Source organism: Carettochelys insculpta, chromosome 5, assembly GCF_033958435.1.
Source record: "Carettochelys insculpta isolate YL-2023 chromosome 5, ASM3395843v1, whole genome shotgun sequence".
NCBI lineage: Eukaryota > Metazoa > Chordata > Testudines > Carettochelyidae > Carettochelys > Carettochelys insculpta.
The window spans coordinates 21,977,999-22,002,548 of record NC_134141.1 but is presented as its reverse complement, the minus strand read 5'-3'; the positions used below and the strand labels follow the sequence as shown (position 1 = coordinate 22,002,548).

Below are 24,550 nucleotides of genomic sequence, written 5' to 3'. Positions count from 1 at the left end.
CATGTTATTAGCATATAAGCAATTCCTGTTGGGCCTGGAACTCCCTGGGCTAAAATCTGTCCTCATTTATACTTATGCAGCCTCAGTGAGTTTGCACAGATGGGCATCACGGAGGGCAGAATGTTGTTACTTGTACATTACATGGGTTGTTATTGATGTTGATCTTGGGGGAATAAAGGGCTCAGGCAAAATAAATCTGCATTACAAATACTCTGTGTACATGATACAGCGTCTCATTATCCGTGATTATTTCACACCTGGCCTTTTTGTCAGAAATATTATACATACACACCAGCAAGTGCTTTCCTTTGCCCACGTGTGCCATTTTCAACTGATTTGTACAAGACCAACATTAATAGAAAATAACATTAATTGATCATTTTATTGGCATATGGCTCAATCCTGCCAGAAGCTGAGAAGTCCAAGGAGGTCCTCAGCATTCCCACTGCAGTCAGCAGGTACTGAGGATGTTCATGCAAATGGTGTCTATTTTTATTGCAGCAGCCTGGGAGGACAAATGACAGAAGTAAAAGTGCTGCTTATAATTTTCAAAGAAGGATCTTATGTTATTGGTGGGGCTCAAGTAGCACTGGATGCTTGTCGCATTTTACAAAGCTCCATCTTCTGTTTAGAATGTTTTATTCTCTTTCTGTGATATGAGTGTTATGCCCTTTTGATTCATAATAATTCAGAAAAATATCCTTCACTGTATTTATTACTGTTTTCTAATTATCCTTTTTCCAATCTTTTTTTTTCCACTTTCACAAATGGATACCAATCACTCCCTGTTGGACCACACAATATTTCTCCTTGAAAAATGCTGTTGACTGAAATCCCTTTTGATGGACCAAATTTCCTACTTGCTACCTGCTCCTGAATGGTCTCTTCCATCACATCTGCCTGTCTGACCACTTAAACCTTCCCCCGTTGTACACCATGCTCTTCAAATCTTCAACTTCCTCCCTCCCTCTGTCGCTGACCTCGGGAAGCAACGGAAGAATCTTGGGCCGAGGGAGGATTCTGTATGCTAGTGAAAAAGAACAATCTGTGTCAAAGGAAAGTACTTCAGCAACTTTGTTGCAGAACGTGTACGCACAAAGGGTGAACTGGCACCTCCCAGTGTCCTCTTGCGCCTGTAGACTTATAGATTAATCCATATTATTAAAAAAAAAAAAAAAAAGAAAAGAAAAGAATAAAAAGCAAACCACCTCTTTCTCTCACTCTCCCCTCTTTGCCAGGGGAGACGGTGAACTGTTTGTTGGAACTTTAATGGAAAAAAAACTACAACAAGCCTACCTTTCATAACTGGATGTTTAGAGCTAAGCATCCGGGATCACAGTCAGTATTGTGCGACCAAAGCATTTGATGCCAAAATTAACATTAAAGTAATGATTTGATTTCTTGTCAACCTTAGGAATGTCCCTGTTTTGGATGGTCTTTTTTTCTCCATTTTTTTTTTCTGCTTGTTTCCCCTGGAAGGTGTTTAAAGAGTGTTTCAAGAATACAACACAAGTTTACATGGATTAAAACAAAACAGAAACAAAAAATACTTGCATCAGTCTTTTTTTGTGCTTATATGTTAATATATTAAATCAGAGGGATCTTAAGATGAATCAGAAACATCTTTATATGTGGAACTACATTCTGCATCATTTGTATCAAAATTAAAGTAAATTAAGAAGTGATCAGTTCCACACATTTCTTACTTGTTTTACATGCTGTGTTGTTTTTTGCATCACACAGCATACGTACATTTTGCTTCCCACCCTCCACCACAGTTTTGTAGCTCTGGTCATTAGTGATTAAGAGATTTTAATTTCTTTCTTTCTTTCTTTTTTAATCATCAAAGCTATTTGGAATAAAACATAAGAAGTTTGTAATACCTGAGTTTTGACAAGGGCATTCTTCCTGTTTGGAAAGAATTCTGAAAAGGCCTGATCCTCTTACTTTTTGTGAATGAAAATGTTCTGCAAACTCATGTTTGGAGTGCACATTTAAGTAATAGTTGTATATTCTTACCTTGTAATTCTAGCAAACCAGGGGTATGATCCTGCAAACGTAAACTACTAGTCAAAATGCTAATACATTGATTTCAGTGTGACTACATCCAGGAGTCAGTGTTTACAGGAATGGGCCCTATAACTGGAACTGCTACACTGGCTCAGATTTAACCCTTGGAACAACTATATTTAGAACAATAAATGGATGATATCTATCCAGTTTGGCTTTTATGTAACAATGCCCCTCTTGTCATTTGGGGCTGAAACTGCTGTTAGGATATGTCTAGCCAGCAAAGTTATTTTGAAATAGCAGCCTTATTTTGAAACAACTATCCTTGCATCCACACCATGCAATCACTATTTTGAAGTAATATCAAAACAGAGGTTGGCTTATTTTGAAATTGGTAAACCTCATTGTATGAGGAATAGTGCCTATTTCAAAATAGGCTTTTCAAAATAGGTGCTGTTAAGATAAGTAATAGCACCTATTTAGAAATAAACCATAGCGTGTCCAATTTCTCTATTTCAAAATAGGGTCTTATGTGTGTAGGCACTGTAATTCAGACCAGCTAAGTGCTATTTCGAAATGCATTTGTGTGTGTAGCAGCATTATTTTGAAATAAAACATTCTGGAATAGCTCTTCCAGAATAGCTTAATTTGAAATAAGGCTGCTGTGTAGCCATACCCTGAATCTACAATGGTGTAAATTGGGTGTAACCCCAGTGAAACCAGTTTAAATGAAAAAGGAGTCAGGCCCCTGTATTTCCTTCTCTAGTTACACATCATTCCCAGTCAACACCTTGCTGTGCGTTCCCATTAGCATATTGCCTGACACCCATGCATTTAGTAAAAAAGAGTAAATTAAATTTCAAAAAGATTGGTTTGACTGAGATGCAAATTCCTTCTGTACAGAAACAATGTGGGTGGGGCTATCAGTGAGACACAAATGGAAAATGGAAACCGGTTCTGGCAAAGTACAAATGGTGGAAATAGAAAGTTTAGACTTCCCTTTTTTAAATATAAACTCTGCCCCTGAATTTTACAAATGAAAGTGCCATTGCCAGTAGAAACAATATGTTCCTTTTCCCAGACACCAGCTGAACTCTTCCAGACATCCAGTTCTCTATGATAGTAAAGGAATTCTGAAGTTCCTTTTTGGTGCTCATTAAATTTCCTTCTAAACATTCAAAGTTACGACAACTTTATTTGTGCTAGTTTAACTACTAGTCTGTTACGTCCTCATTACTCTAATAACATTATTAACTAGGACATAATGCTTTCAAAGTTTAAGTTAATATTATATATTATATATAAATATATATATTCATAATTAAGATATAATTATGTAATGGATTGTAAAGAATTTGTTTGGATACTTACAAATGTCTCTAACACTATTCTAGAGAATAAATTAATATCTTTGTTTTCTTTTTAAAATACTGACACATTGTTAAATCCAAATTCATTTTTATTGAAAAAAATACTGTACATGTGTAAAATGTTCAGTTGTTATTTGTAAAATAGAGTAGTACTGTTGTAATTGATACTGGCCAAAATCAATGTTATTCCATATTTTATTTTTTCTATTAAATTAACCTAAGTTCCTGTTCTTTTGGTCTGGAAAAAAACTGTTGATAATCGATATGTAAAGAGGAAAGTAGTTTTTTATGTTTAAAAAAAACAGTTCGCTATCATGTGAAAGTCATTGTGACCATGTGGGGGGAGGGTTGCTTGTTTTCAATGACTGTGTTATATTTCTAAAAGCAGCGGCATTTACTGTGGCAGTAACACCAGTTTTTGATATTTTTTCTGCTGGGAGTGCACAACTGAAGCTGTATCTTGATTCAGAACAGTTCTGCTCTTTCTAATCCATAACAGCCATTATCAACCCAGATTAAAAGCCAGATCCATTCCAAACTCATGGCTGAGATGGTTAGGAATAGATTAAGCGGGAATTCACATTTCCAGTTAAGCAGCCAGAGGAGACCATTGTGCAATGGATTGCTGGTCTCCATTATTTTCCAGGGACCTCCACTATTTTCTAAAGTCAGTAGGCCTCCATGGGGGCACCGCATTCTACAAGTTTTGGGTCTTTATTGGTATCAGTTATTACTCCTGTCTACCGTCTTTTCAGCTGAAACATCAGTAAATGAATGGGCTTGCAGAGTCTGAATTACCCTTTCATCTACAAAGCTAGCATCTTTGGATTAAGCTGGGGGAGTCTGGGGAAGCCTGTACTTTAATTCAGCTGCCCAACCACTTATGTTGTCTGGTGATTTTCAACGCAGTATCTTTTGCTAGCTGTAAAATAACTTGAAAATAAAGGGCTAGATCATCGGTCACAGTGTCCTTCCCCCTCTCCTCACTGCTCTGGGAGAGAACATCAATCTGTTGGAGTGCACATGCCCCAGCATGCTGGTACAATTAATCTATGAGCATACCAGTGAGGCAGAGGCAGAGTGCCACACTCCTCCGCTGCTTCCTGCCCAGCTGTGCAAGGGAGAGACTTAATAATGCAGGACAAGCTCAACTGATAACATTAGTTTGTTGTTACAGGAAGACCTTCTGCACTTGGCATACATTTTCATCTTTGACACTGTTCCACCAAATGAGTTGTGTTGCATTCCCAACGTACTCTTTGGGTGGATGGCATGCAAAGAGCCTGCTACAGGCACGGTAATATTGGCCAAATGGCTGGTTCTAGAATGAGTAATAGAATGAGGGGGAGTGGTTTGCGCATTGGCCTGCTAAACCCAGGGCTGTGAGCTCAAGCCTTCAGGGAGCAATTTACGGATCTGGGACAAATGGGGGGGCAGGAGAAAGGGATGGTGCTTGGTCCTGCCAAGAGGGCAGGGGACTGGACTCGATCTCCTGAGGTCCGTTCAAGTTCTGAGTTGTGTATCTCCATATTTTTGTTAAAAAATCAGTAAGCTGAGTAAGCTCTCATACAGGCAACTGCTGAACTGAGTCTTTACCCAAATGCAATACTTTGTCGCATGTATGAGAGCATTAGCTAACCATCTTTTATTTTTATATATAGTGATGGAGCCCAGGGTTTCATAGGCATTGCTATTACAGAACTTTAGATGAGGCTGGACAGCACTTTAACCCAACCCTGTTCACAGGTTAATCCTTATGACCACATCTACACTGGTCACTCCCTTTCGAAAGGAGCATGTGAACACAGTGGTTTGAAAAATATTAAGAAGAATGGTGCTTTTGAAAGCAGGGCTTCCTTTCAAAGGAACCCCCATCTACGTGCCTATTTTGCATTACAAAAGTAACACTTTCAGAACACAAGTGGCTGCCATTATGCAAATGAGGCACTGATCTGCACCTAATTTGCACTTTTGAACCACCACGTTTGCATGCACCTTTCAAAAGCGAGGGGGCAGTGTAGACACGGCCTCTGTGTTGTCCCACTGTAACCAATGCAATTAAGCATCTGTGAGTTTTGCAAAGATGGGTCTTAAACAAGTGTCTTCCTTTGATAACGTAATTTTTTCTCACTAAGCCATCAATCCTCCTCCAGCATCAGTTGTGACTAGCGCTTCAACATCTGACGTCCAGTATTCAGAAGGAAAAATGATAGAGACAGACAAACCATTTCACTGGAGTTCACAAAATTCAAAAAGTGGAGCAGCTTAGCCACTTTCTCCATCCTGCCTGTTAAAGAACATTCCTGCCTTGATATATATCACAATTCAAAAAGAGGCAACAAAGATTTTTAACAATATTACTTCACGTAAGCCGCTTCATAACTCCCATTTTGTTCCAAAAGGCATATGTTGAATTCCCATTGACCTTAATAGCGATTAAGCATATGTTTAAGTGCCCTCCTAAACTGAAACCTGGGACAATAAGGCTTAGCTGTGATCCAGAAAGCTTCTCAGGGCACAAATGATGTGCCCCAGAAGAACAGGCCAAATTTCAGCTAGCTATTAAACTAGTACAACAGCCCATCATTGAAAGGCACTTTTTAAATTATATATATATTTGAACAGAGTTACAAGCTTGACCAGTCATTTTCCTTCATTCCACCACCTCAGAAACACACCCTTATTTTCCTGAGCAACAAAGACTGCCTGGTACGTGGGAAAAATGATTGTAAGGCATATGTGGAGATAAGTCTGCTTCCACAGTGCATTCATCTTCAGCAGTACCAATCCATCTTTTATTGGATCCCATTTACTTACAGTGTTAACACTGGAGAGGTCTGTTTTTTGTAAAATCTTGCAAGTTCCCTCTCTTTGGGAAGCAATGTATTGTAACAAACTATTTCTACGATGGAGCTGTTAATTTTCCTTTTGGGAAACATTTCAACTAGTCAGTGTTGGTCCTGGCTCTCAATATTCCATGCTTTTATCTAGCTGTACCTTACCCTTCCAACAACCCAGTAAGCAGTGGAATTGTTGGTAAAGCTGCTAGACAATATTGACCTCCCACGGTCTGGCAAATTCTCATTCAACAGCAGTCAGGTCCCTACAGTGCCAGACTAGAGAAATTCAACCTGTTCATACTTCCCCTTCAAGTTGCCTTTCACATTCTGAAAACACTGCCCATTGCTGCAGCATGGTTACATTGAGCTGCAGATTCAAGGATGGGAGAATCAAACTGCAAAATCAATCTATGTACAGCCCACCTTTCAAGGACAAAGCATGCTGTTAAGATACATGAGTCTCAAGTTACTGAAACAAAAGCCAGGAAAAAGAGAAGTTACTCACCTGTAGTAACGATGGTTCTTCGAGATGTGTCCCCGTGGGTGCTCCACAATAGGTGTCGGGCTCGCCCGGCGCCGCAGATCGGAAATCTTCCAGCAGTTTCTCCTGGATTGCACATGCGCTGGCGCGCGCCGCTCCCCTGCACACCCCCGGCCACATGCGCGATCCGGTCCCCGCCAGTTCCTTGACCAACCTCCTTGAATGCTCCTGAAAAACACTAGACAGAGATTCAAAGCGGGGAGGATGGGCGGGTGGTGGAGCACCCACGGGGACACATCTCAAAGAACCATCATTACTACAGGTGAGTAACTTCTCTTTCTTCTTCGAGTGGTCCCCGTGGGTGCTCCAGCAGTAACCCAAGAAAGGAGGTGGGTAATCGGTTTATGTGCAGCTTGCCCCCGAGAGGACTGCTGTCAATAGACGGGTATCCTCTTCGAATACCCGGTGCAGGGCACAATACTTGGCGAAGGTGTTGTAGGATGACCAGGTCGCCGCTCTACAGATGTCTTTCAACGCGATGCCCTTGAAGAAGGCTGTTGACGCCGCTACCGCCCTGGTGGAGTGAGCCCTGGGTGGGGCCAGCAAAGGAGTCTTTCGAAGCTCGTAGCATATTTTTATACAGGACACAATGTGCTTTGAGATTCTCTGTGAAGAGAGACCTTCTCCTTTTGACCTGGGAGCGAGATAGACTAGAAGCCTGTCTGTTTTCCGGAAGGGCTTAGTTCTGTCTATGTAGAAGGCCAATGCCTTCCTCACATCCAGGAGATGCAGGCGTGCCTCCTTGCTGGCGCTGGAAGGCTTCGGATAAAACGAGGGTAAAACTATTGGTTCGTTAAGATGGAACTCCGAAGAAACTTTTGGAACAAAGGCTGGGTGCAGCCTTAAGGTTACCACCTCCTTTGAGAATACTGTGCAGGGCGGCGTCGCCATCACTGCTGCGAGCTCACTCACCCTGTGGGCTGACGTAATTGCAATGAGGAAGGTTGTTTTTATCGTAAGGAGATGTAGAGGAACTGTGGCTAATGGTTCAAAAGGTGGACCCATTAGCATGCTGAGCACCAAGTCCAAATTCCACAATGGTGGAAACAGTTTCCGAGGAGGATACAGGTTTACCAGCCCCTTCAAGAACCTGGTAACGATAGGATGGGTGAATACTGTGGGCCCTTCCTCTGTATGCCGAAAGGCTGATATAGCGGCGAGGTGGACTTTTAGCGAGCATAGAGAAAGCCCGCCTCTCTTGAGGTCCAATAAGTATTCTAGTATTACAGGTATAGGAACGTCAAGGGGAGCTAACTGCTTGGCGGAACACCATGCTGTGAATCGAGTCCATTTCTGCTTGTAAGTCTTCCTAGTGGAGGTCCTTCGGCTACATTCCAGGACCTGTTGTACTCCCTCCGTACATGTGCTCTCTAAGGAGCTGAGCCATGGATTAGCCATGCTTGTAGACGCAGACCCTGAGGGTGTGGGTGCACTATGGACCCCTGAGCCTGCGTGAGTAAGTCCGGCGCCACCGGTAGAGGGAGAGGTGGGCGGTCCGACATGCGCAGAAGCAAGAGAAACCATTGCTGCCGATCCCATGTTGGGACTATGAGTATCATAGGAGCTCTCTACCTTCTGGCTTTCTGCAAGACCTTCTGGATAAGCGCTCTGGGGGGAAACGCATAAAGTAGGGGGCCCCTCCATGAGATCATGAATGCATCCCCCAGGGACCCCCGCCCCACTCCTGCCCTGGAGCAGTACTGGGGACACTTCTTGTTGTGCTGGGTGGCAAACAGATCGATCTGGGGAAACCCCCATGTACAAAAATTGCGCCGTAGCAGATCAGAGTGGCTCTGCCATTTGTGCGTGAGTGCGAAGCACCTGCTCAGCTGATCTGCTTTCACGTTGTGAGCGCCCGGCAAGTACGAGGCTTTCAACGTTATGTTGTTGGTGATGCACCAGTTCCACAATCAGACTGCTTCCGCACATAGGGCATGGGATCGTGCTCCTCCTTGTCGATTGATGTAAAAGATAGTGGAGGTATTGTCAGTATTGATCCCGACTACTTTGCCATGTAGGTAATCTCGAAAATGTTTGCAGGTGTTGAACACTGCTCTGAGCTCCAGTATGTTTATGTGCAGTGTCTGTTCCGCAGGGGAACATAGCCCTTGCATCGCCTTGTCGCCGATGTGCGTTCCCCATCCTACGTGGGAGGCGTCGGTAGTAAGAAAAATAGAAATTTGTGGTTGGTGAAAGGCCACCTCTACTAGCACATTCTTGGGGTTTTCCCACCATGCCAGGGATCTGCGCAACTCTGTCGTGGGCGACACCACCCTGTGGACAGTGTGGGATGCCGATTTGTAAACGCTCGCCAGCCAATGCTGCAGGCTTCGCATGTGCAATCTGGCATTCTCTACCACAAACGTCGCTGCCGCCATGTGGCCCAGCAGCTGTAAGCACTTTAAGACCGGCACCGTGGGGCTGTATATGATGACTTGCACCAGCGAACTGATGGTGCGGAAGCGGGCGTCGGGTAGGTACACCCTTGCTGTGATAGAGTTTATGCGTGCCCCTATGAACTCTATATCTTGTGTGGGGTCGGTCTTTGACTTTGCGAGGTTGATGACTAGGCCCAGCGAAGAAAACGTGTCCGCTGTGACGCGTATCATGCATAAGACCTCTGCCTTCGAGGCCCCTTTCAGCAGGCAGTCATCCAGATATGGGAAAATAAACACCCCCTGTCTGTGCAGGTAGGCTGACACCACTGCCAGGGTTTTGGTAAGGACTCTGGGGGCCGAGGAGAGGCCGAACGGAAGAACCCTGTACTGGAAGTGTTCCTTGCCGACCATGAAGCGGAGGAAGTGTCTGTGTGCCGGGTGGATTGTTATGTGAAAGTAAGCATCTTGTAAGTCGAGGGCTGCAAACCAATCTCCATCATCCAGTGCCGTGAGTATCGAGGTGACTGTGATCATCCGAAAACGTTGCTTGCGCAAGTAGCGGTTGAGGCCCTGAAGATCTAGGATGGGTCTCCAGCCTCCTGTTTTCTTCTCTGTTAGGAAGTAGCGTGAATAGAAACCTTTCCCCTGGAATTTTTCTGGCACTCTTTCCACCGCCCCTATGAACATAAGGTGATCCACCTCCTGCTTGAGCCTCGCCTCGTGGGCAGCGTGCTGGAGGTGAGGCCTGGAGGGAGGCTTCGTTGGTAGGAGCGACTGGAAGGGGATCGCGTAACCCGTGGCTATGATCTCCAGTACCCATTTGTCTGTGGTGATCTTTTACCGTTGGGAGTGGAACGGTCTGAGGCGATGATGGAACATGAGATGAGAGTGGCATTGAGTGATGGTAGTGATACTGCAGCCCCTGACATACCCGACAAACTTGTTGCCTTTGGGCCTGTCCCGAGGGCGTACAGCTTTGTTGAGAAGGTCTCCTGGGAGTTCTGTACTGTTGCTGCTGTTGATGGCGCCCTTGATCGTAGCCCCGTTGATATTGAGCACGCTGTGGTTGGTATGGGTAGCATCTTTGCTGAGGATAATATTTTTTCTTCCTGTATGGAGGAGTGTAAATACCCAAGGTTCTAAGTGTAGCTCTCGAGTCCTTACTGGAATGGAGGACCGAGTTGGTTGAATCTGCAAACAGCTTTTGTGTATCAAAGGGAAGGTCCACGATCTTCGCCTGTAGGTCCCTCGGGATACCCGATGTCTGGAGTCAGGATTCTCTACGCATGACCACTGCTGTAGCCATTGAACATGCTGCTGTATCTGCCACATCCAGGGCAATCTGGACTCCCGTCCGTGATGCTGCATAGCCCTCTTGCACAATCGCCTTTAACACCGGCTTTTTGTCTTCCGGAAGTGGATCCATGAGGGGAGTAAGCCTGGAGTAATTATCAAAATTATGGTTTGCTAGGTGTGCTGCATAATTTGCCATTCTCATTAGCAGGGTAGAAGAGGAATATACTTTCCTGCCAAACAGCTCTAACTTCTTAGCATCTTTGTCCGATCCCCCCAATTTGTACTGAGAAGCCTTTGACCTCTGCTGGGACGATTCAACCACCAACGAATTTGGTTGTGGGTGACTGAAGAGGAACTCCATGCCCTTTGCCAGGACGAAGTACTTCTTATCTGCTCTCTTGTTCGTAGGCAGAACAGAGGCCGGAGTCTGCCATATGGTAGTGGCTGACTCCATAATGGCTTCATCCAGCGGAATAGCAATTTTGGATGAAGCCAGGGGTCTCAAATTTTTCAGGAGTTTGTGATGTTTCTCCTGCACCTCTGCCGTTTGGATGTCTTGCGTGAAAGCCACCCTTTTAAACAGCTCCTGAAACTGTTTGAGGTCATCCAGGGGAGAGACACCCCCGGGGGCCATGGCCTCATCTGGGGAGGATGAGGAGGAACCACTAGGGTAAACCTCCCTGGAACCTTTGGGCTCCTGCGGTCGATGATACACTTGCCCACTGGAGGATTGTGAAGGAAAGTCTCGGGGTTCTATAAATAACTCCCCTTGAGACAACTGTGTTTCTGTCCCCGATCGGGAGTGTCCACGGGGGTATTGAGCGGCCGGGGGGGACCTGCCCCTGGGTGTCTGTGTCCAGCATGATAAGGACGACCATGGCAGCACAGGCAAGGGTCCGGGGATGGAGACCTAGACCACTCGCGGGGTGTGTACCCCCCCAATGTCTGGGAGAGCGAGACCTCCGTGACAACACAGATAGAAGTGAAACTGGTTTGTGATAGTACTCCAGGGGATCCAATCCCAGAAAAGGTGAAGGTGGCCCAAGCCATGGTGACATTGGTTGGAGGAACGGAGAAGGAGGCTCTGGATAGGCTGGTGGAGACCCAGGCCTTCGGTGCAGCGTGTGTAGCACAGGGGGAGGGCTTGTTGCTAAGAGCAGCGCAGCCCTGTCCGGAGATGGGCTGCGGTGCCAGGCTTTTGCTTTTGCCTTGCCCCTCCCCTCCGGGGCTGGCACCACCCCCTCCCGTGCCGGGGATCTCGGCCCCGCTGTCGGCGCCGCGCTCAGCACATTCAGCTGCGGTGCCGCATGGGTAACTTCCTCCGGTGCCTGCAGGCTCCGTGCCTGGCGCCCCTACACCGTTGGTGCCGCCGGTTCTGGCACTTGCCTGGCTGACGCTCTAGGTGCCGCGCATGCTGGCTGTTGTGTAACCGGAGGCTCAGCCTCTGCCATGTGCGCTGCCGCTTGCCTGAGTATGCGGCTGGGGGCTGTGTGCTCCGCTCGTCCCACTCGCTGAAACCGCCGGCAAGGATCAAGCTGGGGAGAGTTTCCTCCGTTTCTGCACCGAGGGGGTCAGAGAAACTGCCTTCCTCTTATGCAACCCAGAGGGCCCTTCTGGGTGAGGCTTCTCCGGCAAGTTCGGCTGGAGAGCCTTATCAAACAAGAGCATTTTAAGCCTCATTTCTCTCTCTTTCCTGGCCCTGGCTGTGAGCTTAGCACAGTGAGAACACTTCTGGGTAACGTGTGATTCTCCCAGGCAGCGGATACATTCACTATGCCCATCGGAGGCCGGCATAGCTTCACGGCAGGACTCACACATTTTAAAACCTGAAGAGGCCATCACGGTGAGTCCTTTGCTGTTAATAGGGTACTTAGCACTTAATCTGTGCCTTTTTACCCGAATCGCAGTCACCGGCCTGCGGTGCAGCAGGCAGCCTAACTGGCCTTCACGTCCACTCTTCTCTTCTCCGCTCCTCTCTCTCTCTTTTTTTTTTTTTTAATATTCTCTTTGTCTCTTTCTTTTTTTCTTGTAACCAAAAAAAAAAAACAATTTACACATAGAAAAACACTATCTAATCTGACTCTGGCCTTAGCCTGAGCGGATTCCGTCTGCAGCTGATGGCGGTTGAGAAGGAACTGGCGGGGACCAGATCGCGCACGTGGCCGGGGGCGCGCAGGGGAGTGGCGCGCACTGGCGCATGCGCGATCCAGGAGAAACTGCTGGAAGATTTCCGATCTGCGGCGCCGGGCGAGCCCGACACCTATTGTGGAGCACCCATGGGGACCACTCAAAGAAGAATTAAATGTTCATGTCAAAAATGACATAATACTTTTTAACACGCTTAAACTCAGTCCACTTGTTATTTGAAGCTACTCTAACATCCACTGTTTTCGTCCATGCTTCCAGATCAGCTTCCCTGACCTTACATTTTGTTATTTTGTTTGAGAACATCAATAGCCAAATATGCTGTAGACTCTCTCTTCAGCCTGCATTGCTCCAGATGGGCTTTTAATCAAAGGCTTATAATTCTGATATTGCTATTCTGCCTGCCCACTCTCTCCCTATTCTGTGTAGCCAGTATCTGGCTTTTAGAAGAATCATCACTGCCCACACTGGTCAAGAAAAATATATAGAACACAAGTAGCCACAATCAGATTTTACCTTAGTTATTGCTAGAATGGCTTTTGTTCTAGCATAGGTGGGATTTTGGACTAGAATATGATTTCAGTTTTAACAGACTAAGTCCGTTTAAGTAAATGGATTTATGCTACCTTTATATTGGTGTACCATGACTGAAAATAGAACATGCATCTTTGAGAAGTACCTCTTATTAAGTGAAAATATAAAGAGTCCTTGAATGTGGTTTTTTCAATACTGAGAAGATAAATATTCATGTTTCTGACAGATTTCACCTGAGAATTAACATTTATTTATCTGTGCAATGACTATAAATCTTCTATTTCACTAGCTGGCTGCTTCTGTGTTGCTGTGTGTCATTAGGACACTAGCTTAGCTGATCATACTCTTGTACTTGATCCGAAAGATCACAGCTTCACCTTCACACTGAGACTGGGAGCTATGACACAGAGCCAACACGGGGTGCTGCATAGTTAGAAGTGCATTCCTGGAAACATTACCCTCAGGTATCTCCTGTCCACTTATGGTGGCTTCTAAGAAGTCATGATCCCATGGCAATTTTTGGGTAGATTAGGTTATCACCCCAATGCTTTGGGAAAAAAAATACCTAACCCAAAGAAACAAGTTAAACAATCATTCTGGCTGGGACCCTTTCAGTGGTATTTTAGTTGCTGGGAATACAAACACTGTGCCATCTGCCACCACCAGCTGCTCCCTCGACAAAACAAGCACCCGGAAGCACAGCAGACAGGGTTGCCCATTGTTCTGGATGCCTGTCTGTCGAGAGAAGGCCCCCCAGAGTGTCCACACAGCTTTTGTCAACAGCAGCATTGTCGCTTGTGACTAAGAGGCAGAACGTTGCCAGTAAAAGTGCTGAGTTTTGTCAACAAAATGCATTTTGTGTGTGGATGTTCCACCAGTTTTGTTGACAAAACCTAGGGTGTTGCTGGCAAAACTCACTAGCGTAACCATAGCCATTGTTTTTGAGTTATGGCAATTATCTGAGCTCTTTGGAGAAAAGACTATCTTTTCACACGTTAGCACCATGCCTAAAAGAATAGGGTACTAGTGCCTAACAGGGGACTGGGGACACTACCACAGACAAATAATAAATAGCAGTGAGAATAAACTTCAGGCTGTTTTGGCAAAGGGACAGCTACAGCAGATGTAAATGTTTTCATTCAGAGGAGAGAAGAACAGAAGATTATGCAAGCTACCGTACTTGACAAAGCCAGTTGCCTTTCTGTACATGATATATGCCTCAAATCCAACATGAAGCATTAAGTCATCTTTGCAACCAAAGGCCCTTACATCCTATAATCACAATATCAAATTCTGCACAAAATTTACCTGTGGAGGGAAGATAATCCCTCGTCTGTTCTGTCTCCCAAGGATGATTGGATCAAATATTCCAAAGCACCTTAGTGAATTACGACCAGGGGAGAAGGGTTCAGTCTTACTGCAAGGCAATGGGACTTCATGCCTAAGTCACTTACGAAAACAAGACAGCCATGAAAAATTTACCCCAAAGCTTAAAGATTTAAGACTCCCTCACTTAGAAATAGGCACCCATCTCCATACACCCACACCATCTTCCCAACTCCCAGGGCAAGAGGTGCCACCTTGACATTCAGAAGCAACTCAACTCCAGTGTACAAGTAACACCACAAGGAGAAAAATAGTGGGTACTAAAAGTCTCTGTAATTGATCAAATAATGGTGTAACAAACACCAATGACTGGAAGCAGAACCCAGAAAAATTCATTTAGAAATTAAGCACAAATTTTAATGGTGAAGCAATAACCATTTGGCAAGACTGTTAGGGAAAGTGTTGTCTTCAGATCAATGCAAGTTACTAGGTACAATTACAGAGTAACTAGGTGAAATTTAATGGCATGCGATCTACAAGAGGTCAAATTAGCTGACCTAATGGACACATCTGGCCTTATATTCTATGCTATTTTCAAATTCACTTGCATCCTAAAAACCCATGAATGCTGAGTCCTGCCCCCAGCATTGAACCTGCTATCACAAAGCCCCTCAGTGATGGTAGGGGAAGATGGTCTGGTAGATATAACAGTAGATTGGGACGCAGAAGGTATTGGGACACAGAAGACACTAGAAAGGATCAGTTCTGAAATTAGCCGCAGATTGTCTACATGAGCACGGAGATACAAAGCAATATTTATGCTGAAAACTTAAGTGGCAGTGGGTTTGCATAACTAACTCATGCTCCAAACACTGTTTCTTGGTTTTGTTGAGATTATGGCTGTGTCTATACTTACCAAAAACTTCAAAATGGCCATGCTAATGGCTAAATCAAAGAATACTAATGATGTGCTGAAATGCATATTCACTGCCTCATTAGCATGCTGCTGGAAGTGCCGCAGTTCGCTCCCATGTGGTTCGTCTACATCGGGGCCCTTTTCAAAAGGACCCCACCAACATCGAAATCCCCTTATTCCTATGAGCTCGGTGTAGACAAGCCACGGGGGAGCAAACCGCAGTCAGAGCCGGCGGCATGCTAACGAGGCACTGAATATGCATGTCAGCACATCATTAGTATTCTTTGATCTGGCCATTAGCATGGCCATTTCGAAGATTTTAGTAAGTGTAGACATAGCCTATGTAAATAATTCTCAACAATACAATGGTAGCTGAGGGGAAGACTCAGTTTGTATGGAGCACAAGTATCTTTGGACATGTTTACACTGCAATTAAATGCCCCCAGCTGGCCCTTGTCATCTGGTTCAGGTGAGAGGGCTGTAAAATTACATTGTTGACATTTGGGGTCATGCCACATCCTGATCTTTAGGGCTCTGCCCTCTCTCACGGTCCCAGAGATCACATTGCAGCCCAAGCTGAACAAATACACTGCAATTTCACAGCTCCACGCAGTCCAGAATCAGTGGACACATGCCAGCCACAGGTATTTAATTGCAGCACAGATCCATTTTAAGACTAAAATGAGTGATTTTCCTTGAAATAAACTATACTGGAGAAGGGAAGGTGGTAAAATTACTCTTCTTAACAATAATCTAGTGTCATTTCCCAGTTACATCTATTACATTTGCAGAATTAAGCAAAAGAGTGCAGGCTGTGGCAGTGTCGACCACCTACCAACACTGGAGAGAGGAGCGGAAGGAGAGGGAGTTAAACTCTTTTTAGCCCAAAGCAAGTGTTTCAAGTTAACAAATAGTTCTGTGGGATAGTTTCACTTTTTTCTTTCTAGCTGTATTTCAGCATTAATTGTTGTCATTTCTTCAGGAAAAAAATCATTGTCTTAATATTTAATAAACCACTCTACAAACATAGCTGTGACTTGTGAAATCAGAGGCCCAGAACATACGCAATTTCTGGTGTACATCCTCAGAATAGGGTGTTTTAAGAGGCTGCAAACTAGTGTAAAGATTAATCTAGCCTCAATTGGCACTAACCCAGGGCAGCTGAAATGAACCACAGTATGTGAAATAGAAGAAGTAATAAAAAAAACAACAAAGACCTTTTAAAATTCACTACTTTTGCCAGATGGGGATGGTTTGGATGTGGTATCTACACTGGTATCAATGAACAAAGATGAAGAAACAACAAAAAGCTTTCAGATTATAAATTACAACCACAACAATCACAGACAATGACTGATTTAATACAAGGATAACATTTTACTGCAGGATACTACAACCATGGGAAATCCAAAGCACACTCCTGGAGCAACAAGCCAACAGAACCTTCAACATGGAATCACACATTGTGCTTACAAATGCCACATAAAATATGTAGAAGGCAGAACCTGGTCCTGCTCATTTTTATATCAGGTTTCTCTTGGGAAGAGTAGCTGTTTGTATGCCATATTCTGAAAAAGTTCTTTTTTACTGATGTGCTTCCTTACCTTAACATGTTTGCATGTAATAGTTCTATACCAGGGGTCAGCCCTGTTTCTGAGGCAGAGGGCCGAAATTTACCCTTTTGACCTCTATGTATGGTCTGAGTGCCGGTGATTTTTTTTTAAAGTCACTAATAGCCCTACTTACAACAACAGCTTGATTAAAAAATGAATTAAGATGCAGAGCTTTACCGTTCAGGTGGTGGCTGGTAGCGTTAGCTGGTCTTTCGTTAAACCACAGGCAGCACGGCTTTGAGCTAGCTCCCAGCTGCATGATGGGGAAGGGACAGTGCTCGGTTCCTGTCTCACGTGATTATGAAAATCACCTCACGTGCCAAGGAAAATCGGCTCATGTGCCAAAGAGAATCGCTCTTGGCACAGGTGCTGGGAGTTGCTGACCCCATAATAATGTAAAAATGGGGTGGTTAATTGTGGGAATACGGTGTTTATGGAGAGGACTGTTATCTAGAGAGTACAGTACTGACCCAAAAGGCAGAAAATGTAAGTATGAATTCCAGCACTATCATTATTTGACCTACAGCAAATCATATAACCTATGCTTCATTTTCTCTCTGTGACAGCGTAATAGTACTTGAAGAAAGCAGTGAGGACTAATTAGTGCAGGCCACATTTTATCTCAGTTACACAAGTGTGAATGAAATGTCAAATGATTAGGCAGTTCCAACATCTTTACCATCACCCCCTTGTGGGCGCGTCTACACTAGGAACTAACTTCGAAGTTAGACACCACACGGAAATAGCCAGCAGAAACTCTACACACATTTTCCCTTTCTTTGAAATTAACTCTGAAATAGAAAGCCCAACTTTGCAGGCCTTACTCCAGTCCTGGGAATGAATTAGTGCCCTTCTTCGAAGCAGGGTGTGTGTAGACTCTCACCTTCGAAGTTGCTTAGTTCAAAGTTATTTTTGTAGTGTAGACACAGCAAGTATAATATATATTTATGAACCAGATCCTCAACTAGTGTAAATCAACCGATCTCAGCCACCTTCAGTGGCTCTATGCCAATTTATGCCAGCTAAAAATCTCACCTTCATATGTCTAGCGAGATCATGTAAACAGATGGATAGCCATAAAAATAGGTGCATATAAATATGCTAAATACCTTTCGGGATCTATGGAATAAAAGTACTACATAGATGTTATTACATACATTCTATGTGTGTACTTACACAGATACACCTAAATATAGTGTTACTTCTGAGACTTCCAAAGAAAAGGTGCTTAAAAATAAAGGCGTAGTTGTCTTACTTTGGAGCTTTAAAAACACAGACAATACAAAGCCTCAATATTTTCTTTCACTCCTGGAAAAAAGGAAGAGAGATCACCAAAAATATGCAAACAGCTCCTGTAAATACCAGACTATTTGCAAAATCAATGTGTTTTAATAGAGAATTCAAAAGAATTCTGCAGATTTTGTAAAACCTGACTGTAGAATTCCTCATGGATAGAGATCTTGCTACCTGGGAGATTTCATGTATGTCAGCCATCCTTACTCATGGTGAATAGGGTATTAGTACATAAGTCATCCAAGTGATTTCTCCTTTTTCTAAAATTGAGTGTGTCATCTGAATATGTCTGGAGTGAGAAGGAATAGACAGATGTATGCTAACGCTATTTTATGGCTTATAATTTAGTGTAGTAATACCCTACATTAAGGTAGAGAGGGGACAGGTCAATATGTTGGAGGGCAGGGATAGGATCCAGAGTGACCCAGACAAATTGGAAGATTGAGCCAGAAGAAATCTGGTGATGTTCAACAAGGCCAAGTGCAGAATTCTGCACTTGGGACAGAAGAATCCCAAGGGTTGTTACAAGCTGGGGACCAACTGCTAAATAGCAGTGCAGCAGAAAAAGACTGGGGATTACAGTGGATGAGAAGCTAGATATGAGTCAACAGTGCGCCCTTGTAGCCAAGAAGGCTAACGGCATATTGGGGTGCATTAGCGGGAGCATGTCCAGCAGACCTAGAGAAGTTATTATTCTCCTTTATTTGGAAGAGTGAGGCCACATCTGGAGTACTGCGTCCAGTTCTGGGCTCCCCCCACTCCCACATAGAAAGAATGTGAATGAACTGTATGGTCCAGCAGAAGGCAACCAAAATGATTAGGGGGTTGGAGCATATGGCCCACAACAAGAGGCTGAGGGATTTGGGCTTATTTAGTTTGAAGAAGACAAGAGTGAGGCAATTTGATAGCAGCTTTCGACTTCCTGAAGCAGAGTTCTAAATAGGATGGAGAGAGGCTGTTTTCAGTGGTGACAGATGACATAATGAGGAGCAATGTTGCAGCTGGGGAGGGCTAGGTTGCATATTAGAAAAAATTATTTCACTAGGATTATTTCTGCACTATAGCAATCTGTTGACAGAAATTACCGTCGGAACATATCTTCCGACAAAACTTCTGTTGACATATTGCAGCCACACACAAAAGTGGATCGAAAAAGCAATCCACTCTGTCGAAAGCATCCAGACTGGTGGTGAAGCACTGGAATGCATTATTCAAAGAGGTGGTGGAATATCCATCCCTAGAGGTTTTTAAGTCCTGGCTGGGATGATTTAGTTAGGGTTGATCCTGCTGTGGGCAGGGGGTTGGAATCAATGAACTCCTGAGGTCTCATCCAGCCCTGGGATTCTAGGATAAGTGGTCCATGTGGAGCCTGCTGGTGTGCACTAAAGTTTCCCTAATGTGCCTTAACTTAACAACTTTGCTGCCTCCCTTCCATTCAACCAACATTGCTCCTTTATACAGCCACCCTCCCTGCCCCACCGGTGGAGGACTTAGCAAAATAGAGACAACCAAAACAAAAAGACACCCTACACTCTTCTGCAGCTTTTTTTTCTTTTTTATGTGTGCCAGTGCTTGCCAGTTTCTCAGTACCAGCACCTCAGCAGCCAGAGCCATGGGATTTGCTGTGGGGCAGGGACAGGGAGATGGCTGAGTACTGGGTCCTGGCTCCTGGCTCCTGGCTCCCGGCTCCCCCCCCACTTTTTTTTTTAAAGGCACCACTCTTCTGTATCATAAGCCCCAGAATGCACATGCACAGCCCAACTTTCAAGGCAGCAAAGCAAGTGGAAAGAATTCTCCACCCAGGGATACCTACAGAAGTTGCAGGCTCCATTTACCTACCAGGACTCACTGCCCAGACCCATCCTCAACTAAATGAATTCCTAAACAATGGAGCAGCAGATAGTAAATGCAGTCATATAGCTATACTTAAACTAGAAAGCTTACCTAAAGTAGACTTATTTAATCTAGGGCCTTATTATACTGCTCAATGGATAGTCACTGCCTCCTCAAAGTGCTTAATACAAACACAGCCGGCATGTCACTTGCCAAATGACTATCTGCTCTGTGAGTTATGGGGGGAGCACAGGTACACCACAAGGGCTACATCTACACTAGCCAAAAACTTCGAAATGGCCACGCAAATGGCCATTTCGAAGTTTACTAATGAAGCGCTGAAATACATATTCAGCGCCTCGTTAGCATGCGAGTGGCCGCGGCACTTCGAAATTAACGCAGCTCGCCGCCATGTGGCTTGTCCAGACGTGGCTCCTCTTTGAATAGTCAGTGTCCTTTCAAAGTCCCCTTATTCCTATCTTCTCATAGGAATAAGGGGACTTCGAAGTAGCCGGGGTCCTTTCGAAGAGGAGCCCCGTCTGGATGAGCCGCGGCCACCCGCATGCTAATGAGGCGCTGAATATGTATTTCAGCGCCTCATTAGTAAACTTCAAAATGGCCATTTGCATGGCCACTTCAAAGTTTTTGGCTAGTGTAGACATGGCCAAGGTAACCATGTTTTAATGAGCACCCAGTAAATAAAAGGACATGTCATGCAGTAGAGCACCACAACAGCAGTTATCGTCTCACTACAGATACAAGATAAGATTTTCAAAGTCACTGAGAGGACTGGGACACCCAGTTCTGTTTTATTTAAAGACAGTTGGGTGTCTCCATTGCTGAGCCAGTGTGATTCCCAATTGGTTTTGGGAATAAATGAATTTCAAAGTTTGGGGTTTATTTCAAAGTGCCCCCATCTACATGGCCAGTTTGCATTTCGAAGGCAGCACTTTTGAAGCACAGCTGGCCATTGTTATGCTAATTAGGCACTGAATGTTCATAACAGTTCCTCATTAAACAGTTCCGATCCCTGTCATTTACATACCCCTTCAGAAAGAGAGGGGTAGCACAGCCATAGCCTGTCTTAACAGCACCTATTTTGAAACAGACATTTCAAAATAGGCTCTATTTTGAAACAAGTGCTATGTGTGCACACTATGGCTACATCTACACTACAAAGAGGTTTTCAAAGAAGCCCTTCCAAAAGATCTCCTCCAAAAGAACTTTTGAGAGAGCACATCTACACGCAAAACGCAGATCAAAAGAGTGATCTGCTCTTTCAAAAGAGATCAAAAAATCAAGCCCCATGAGGACTAATCTTTCAAAAAAAGGGCCTGTGGAGTGTCTACATACACTTTCTTTTGAAAGAAGCTTTCAAAAGGGGGCACGCCTCCTGAAACGGGAAAGGAAGAGCGATTTCAAAAGGAGCACCACATTCTTTTGAGATACTTTCAAAAGGTCGCTTTTTGCGTGTAGACGTTCCATAGGATTTTTCAAAAGAGCCCCTTCTTCTGGAAAATCTTTTGAAACAACATGCTACTGTAGACACAGCCTTCATATTTCAAAATAGCACCTAGCACCACACATTTTTGTGTGTAGCAGCATTATTTTGAAATAGCCATTTTGAAACAGCTTATTTCAAAATAGGGCTTCTGTTTACATGTAGCCCAGAAGGCCAAGCAAAGAAGGGAGAGTCCCAGGGAAGAGATAAAAGGGACAAAGAGAACATTTGTGTCCTCCTGATTTGGGCTGGTTCTGGCTTTGGCTGCATTCCTGGCTGCCCATGAGTTGAAATACAGTCTAGGACCTCTGTGGTAACACATGCTATGAATATGACCTCAGCCCAGGCCTTAAATGGAGGCTTATGAACCGCAAGTGTCAGAATGCTATGTTGGCACCTGAGCCTAATGCAGCTCATTGATGGCTCATATGTAGGTGATATCTTTCTTCAACCACTTTGAATCTCCTTCTGCTAAAGAGATAAAATAGCACCACATATATAACATGCCACATTTGTGAATCATCACAGTAAACATGGGAAGCTCAAGAGAACTCAGCTGGATCTCACACTAGTGAGAGTCAGGAGCAACTCCACTGAAATCTGCCAATAAAAAAGCACTATAAGAGCTAGGTATAAAATCCACAGAATATCACCTGGGCAAAATGAACTAAGCAAAATCACAATCAAATCTCCATTTTCAGAAGAAATTATTTTATCTGCAGTTATGTCATCCTCAGGAACCGATCACCCAATCAGGTCTGGGTGTATTTAGTTGCTTGAGGCTTGTCTTTAGATTGTGTACCAAAATGTTTATGGAGATGCTACAGGTACAGTTACAGCGTTGGAGCTCACTGGATAGCAAGACAAACAGGCAGCTGAATGGCTGTGATGTATCTTGTGTCTAACATATGACTGCCAAACAGTATATGCTACTCCACCTGAATGGTTTCAAAATCCCGTCTCTTGGCTGGACTCGGAGTACATCTTCAGTACAGGGAAGATCAACCCTGACACAGTCAACCTACTGGAGTTCAATTTAGTGCACCTAATTGGGATGAGCTAAATCAAACTTACAGGGCACCTGCGCCAGTGCCAGTACTTCTGCCCCCTCATTATGAGTAAAGGAGCTGAGCCCCCATCGACCTCCCTTAGTGGAAACAGTGCCAAAGCCTGAATTAAGGTACAGTGACTCCAGCTACATAATTAATGTAGCTGGAATTGCCTACCCTAATTCGACCTTCCCCGGTAGCGTAGACCTGCCCTCACTCCTCATGCCTCCCACACACAACTGGAGCAGAGACTCAAAGCGTTACCCTTCAGACCTGAGGTGTTCTTTATCTAGCTGTCCAAGGTGAACCAGAAGAGAGCGTACCTACAGCCCCCAGCTGAGCCAAAAGGAACTGAGCTAACTTGACCGCTAACTGGTGTTCTTCATAAGGCTCACACAGACTCAGAGAAAACAAAGTCATTGTGCTCATCATTCCAAAGGACACAGTGCCCCAGCACCCAGGGCACAAGCAGCTGCTTCCCTGTTGACAACTGAGAACTGCCCGTTTCAGAAATTCTAAATAACTTTGGTGTCTCACCCTTTTCAATTAGCAGCATATTGAGCAAAGTTTTTTTTATTTGATCTGTGGATCTTAAGTAAATTGGGTTTTATTTGCCAGGGGAATATGTCGACCATAAGGGTGAATGTCATTTCTGCAAAGCATCCTGTTCTAAGTGCACAGGGCCAACTCAGAATGAATGTATTGGCTGTGCACCCACAAGGTAAGAACTTACTGCAATTATTTATTTACATTGTCGTAACAGGTAGACGCCCCAGGCACAATCAGGGACCCACTGTACTAGGTGATGTACAAACTCATAAAAAGAGACCATCATTAATCTAATTATATGAATTATGTGAGTATGACAAAATTAGAGTAGGGAAGAAGGAGAACAAAGGTGACAGAGGTGAGAGCAGGTGTTTGCATGGGTAACTAGTGCATGGCCTGATGGGACCTGAAGATAGAAAAATCCTTTTCTTAAATAAATGAAATCAGCTAACTGACAGACATACAGGCAAGCCGTAACTGTTAATAGTAGGTGCTGGCCTCTAAGACTACATCTATACAACAAAGTTATTTCAAAATAACTTTCCTGTTGTCCACACTACGCACATGCTATTTGAAAAGAAATTGGAAATAGTAGGTACATTATTCCAGAATACCTTCTTTCAGAGTATGACTGTGTAGACATAGCTTAAGATTCCACAAAGGACCCACACTGACGCTGATCAATGACATCAGGATACTTCTACGCCACAATTTAAACTCTATGCCTGGCCCATAACAAGTGACAAGGGGTTAAGGGGCTGGGGCTGAAGTTCTGTTTGCAGTGTGTAGCACCAAAGGGCAAAATATTTATTCCACCTCTGTGAACAATTTATTGTGCACAGTGGTCATTTGCAGGGTTTCTTTTCCTTACACAGATAACACTACACTGCACAACTGGAAAAGAGGGCAATTAAGCTTTCATGATGTTTTGGAGAAGATGAGTTGTTAGCCAGCCATAAAAAGTACAGTAAACACTCAACTTGCATTTCTGCAGCCCCCACGTAATTTGAATTTTTGTGAAAGTCAAGGGGAGATGGGCTTGCAGAAGGAGGTCTGGTCAGTTTCCAGGCTCCCAGAGTGGCACAGAGCCAGGAACCAGAAGGCAGCCTGGTTTCTGTCCCCTGCTGCTTGCGGGATCCAGGAAACTGACCAGCTGGAGAGTTTCCTAGGTCCCACAACTGTCAGGGAGCTGGGAATCAGGAGACAGCCTGGCTCCCAGCTCCTCTTCACTTTCAGAGCTGGAAAATTGAGCAGGGAGTTTCCTGGGTCCCCTCTGCTCCTTGGAGCCAGGAAACTAACCAGGATGGCAAGAGTCAGGCTGCTGCCCCTGAGAGAAGCAGTTTCCTGCTCCTGTCA

The 24,550-nt window shown here is 44.4% G+C and overlaps 1 protein-coding gene across 5 annotated transcripts in view; it reads left to right on the top strand.

Moving 5' to 3' along the window:
* The window catches only part of PCSK5 (proprotein convertase subtilisin/kexin type 5), a 361,111-nt gene that overhangs the window by 272,091 nt on the left and 64,470 nt on the right, over positions 1 to 24,550 (top strand). For 3 of the 5 annotated variants that reach the window (XM_074994754.1, XM_074994752.1, XM_074994753.1), the window contains exon 21: positions 23,264 to 23,366. In XM_074994754.1, the coding sequence (XP_074850855.1) occupies positions 23,264 to 23,366 (103 nt within the window). Of the gene's footprint in view, positions 1 to 409; positions 1,548 to 23,263; positions 23,367 to 24,550 lie in introns of those variants that run through there. The other 2 variants (XM_074994756.1, XM_074994755.1) reach the window with 2 other exon arrangements.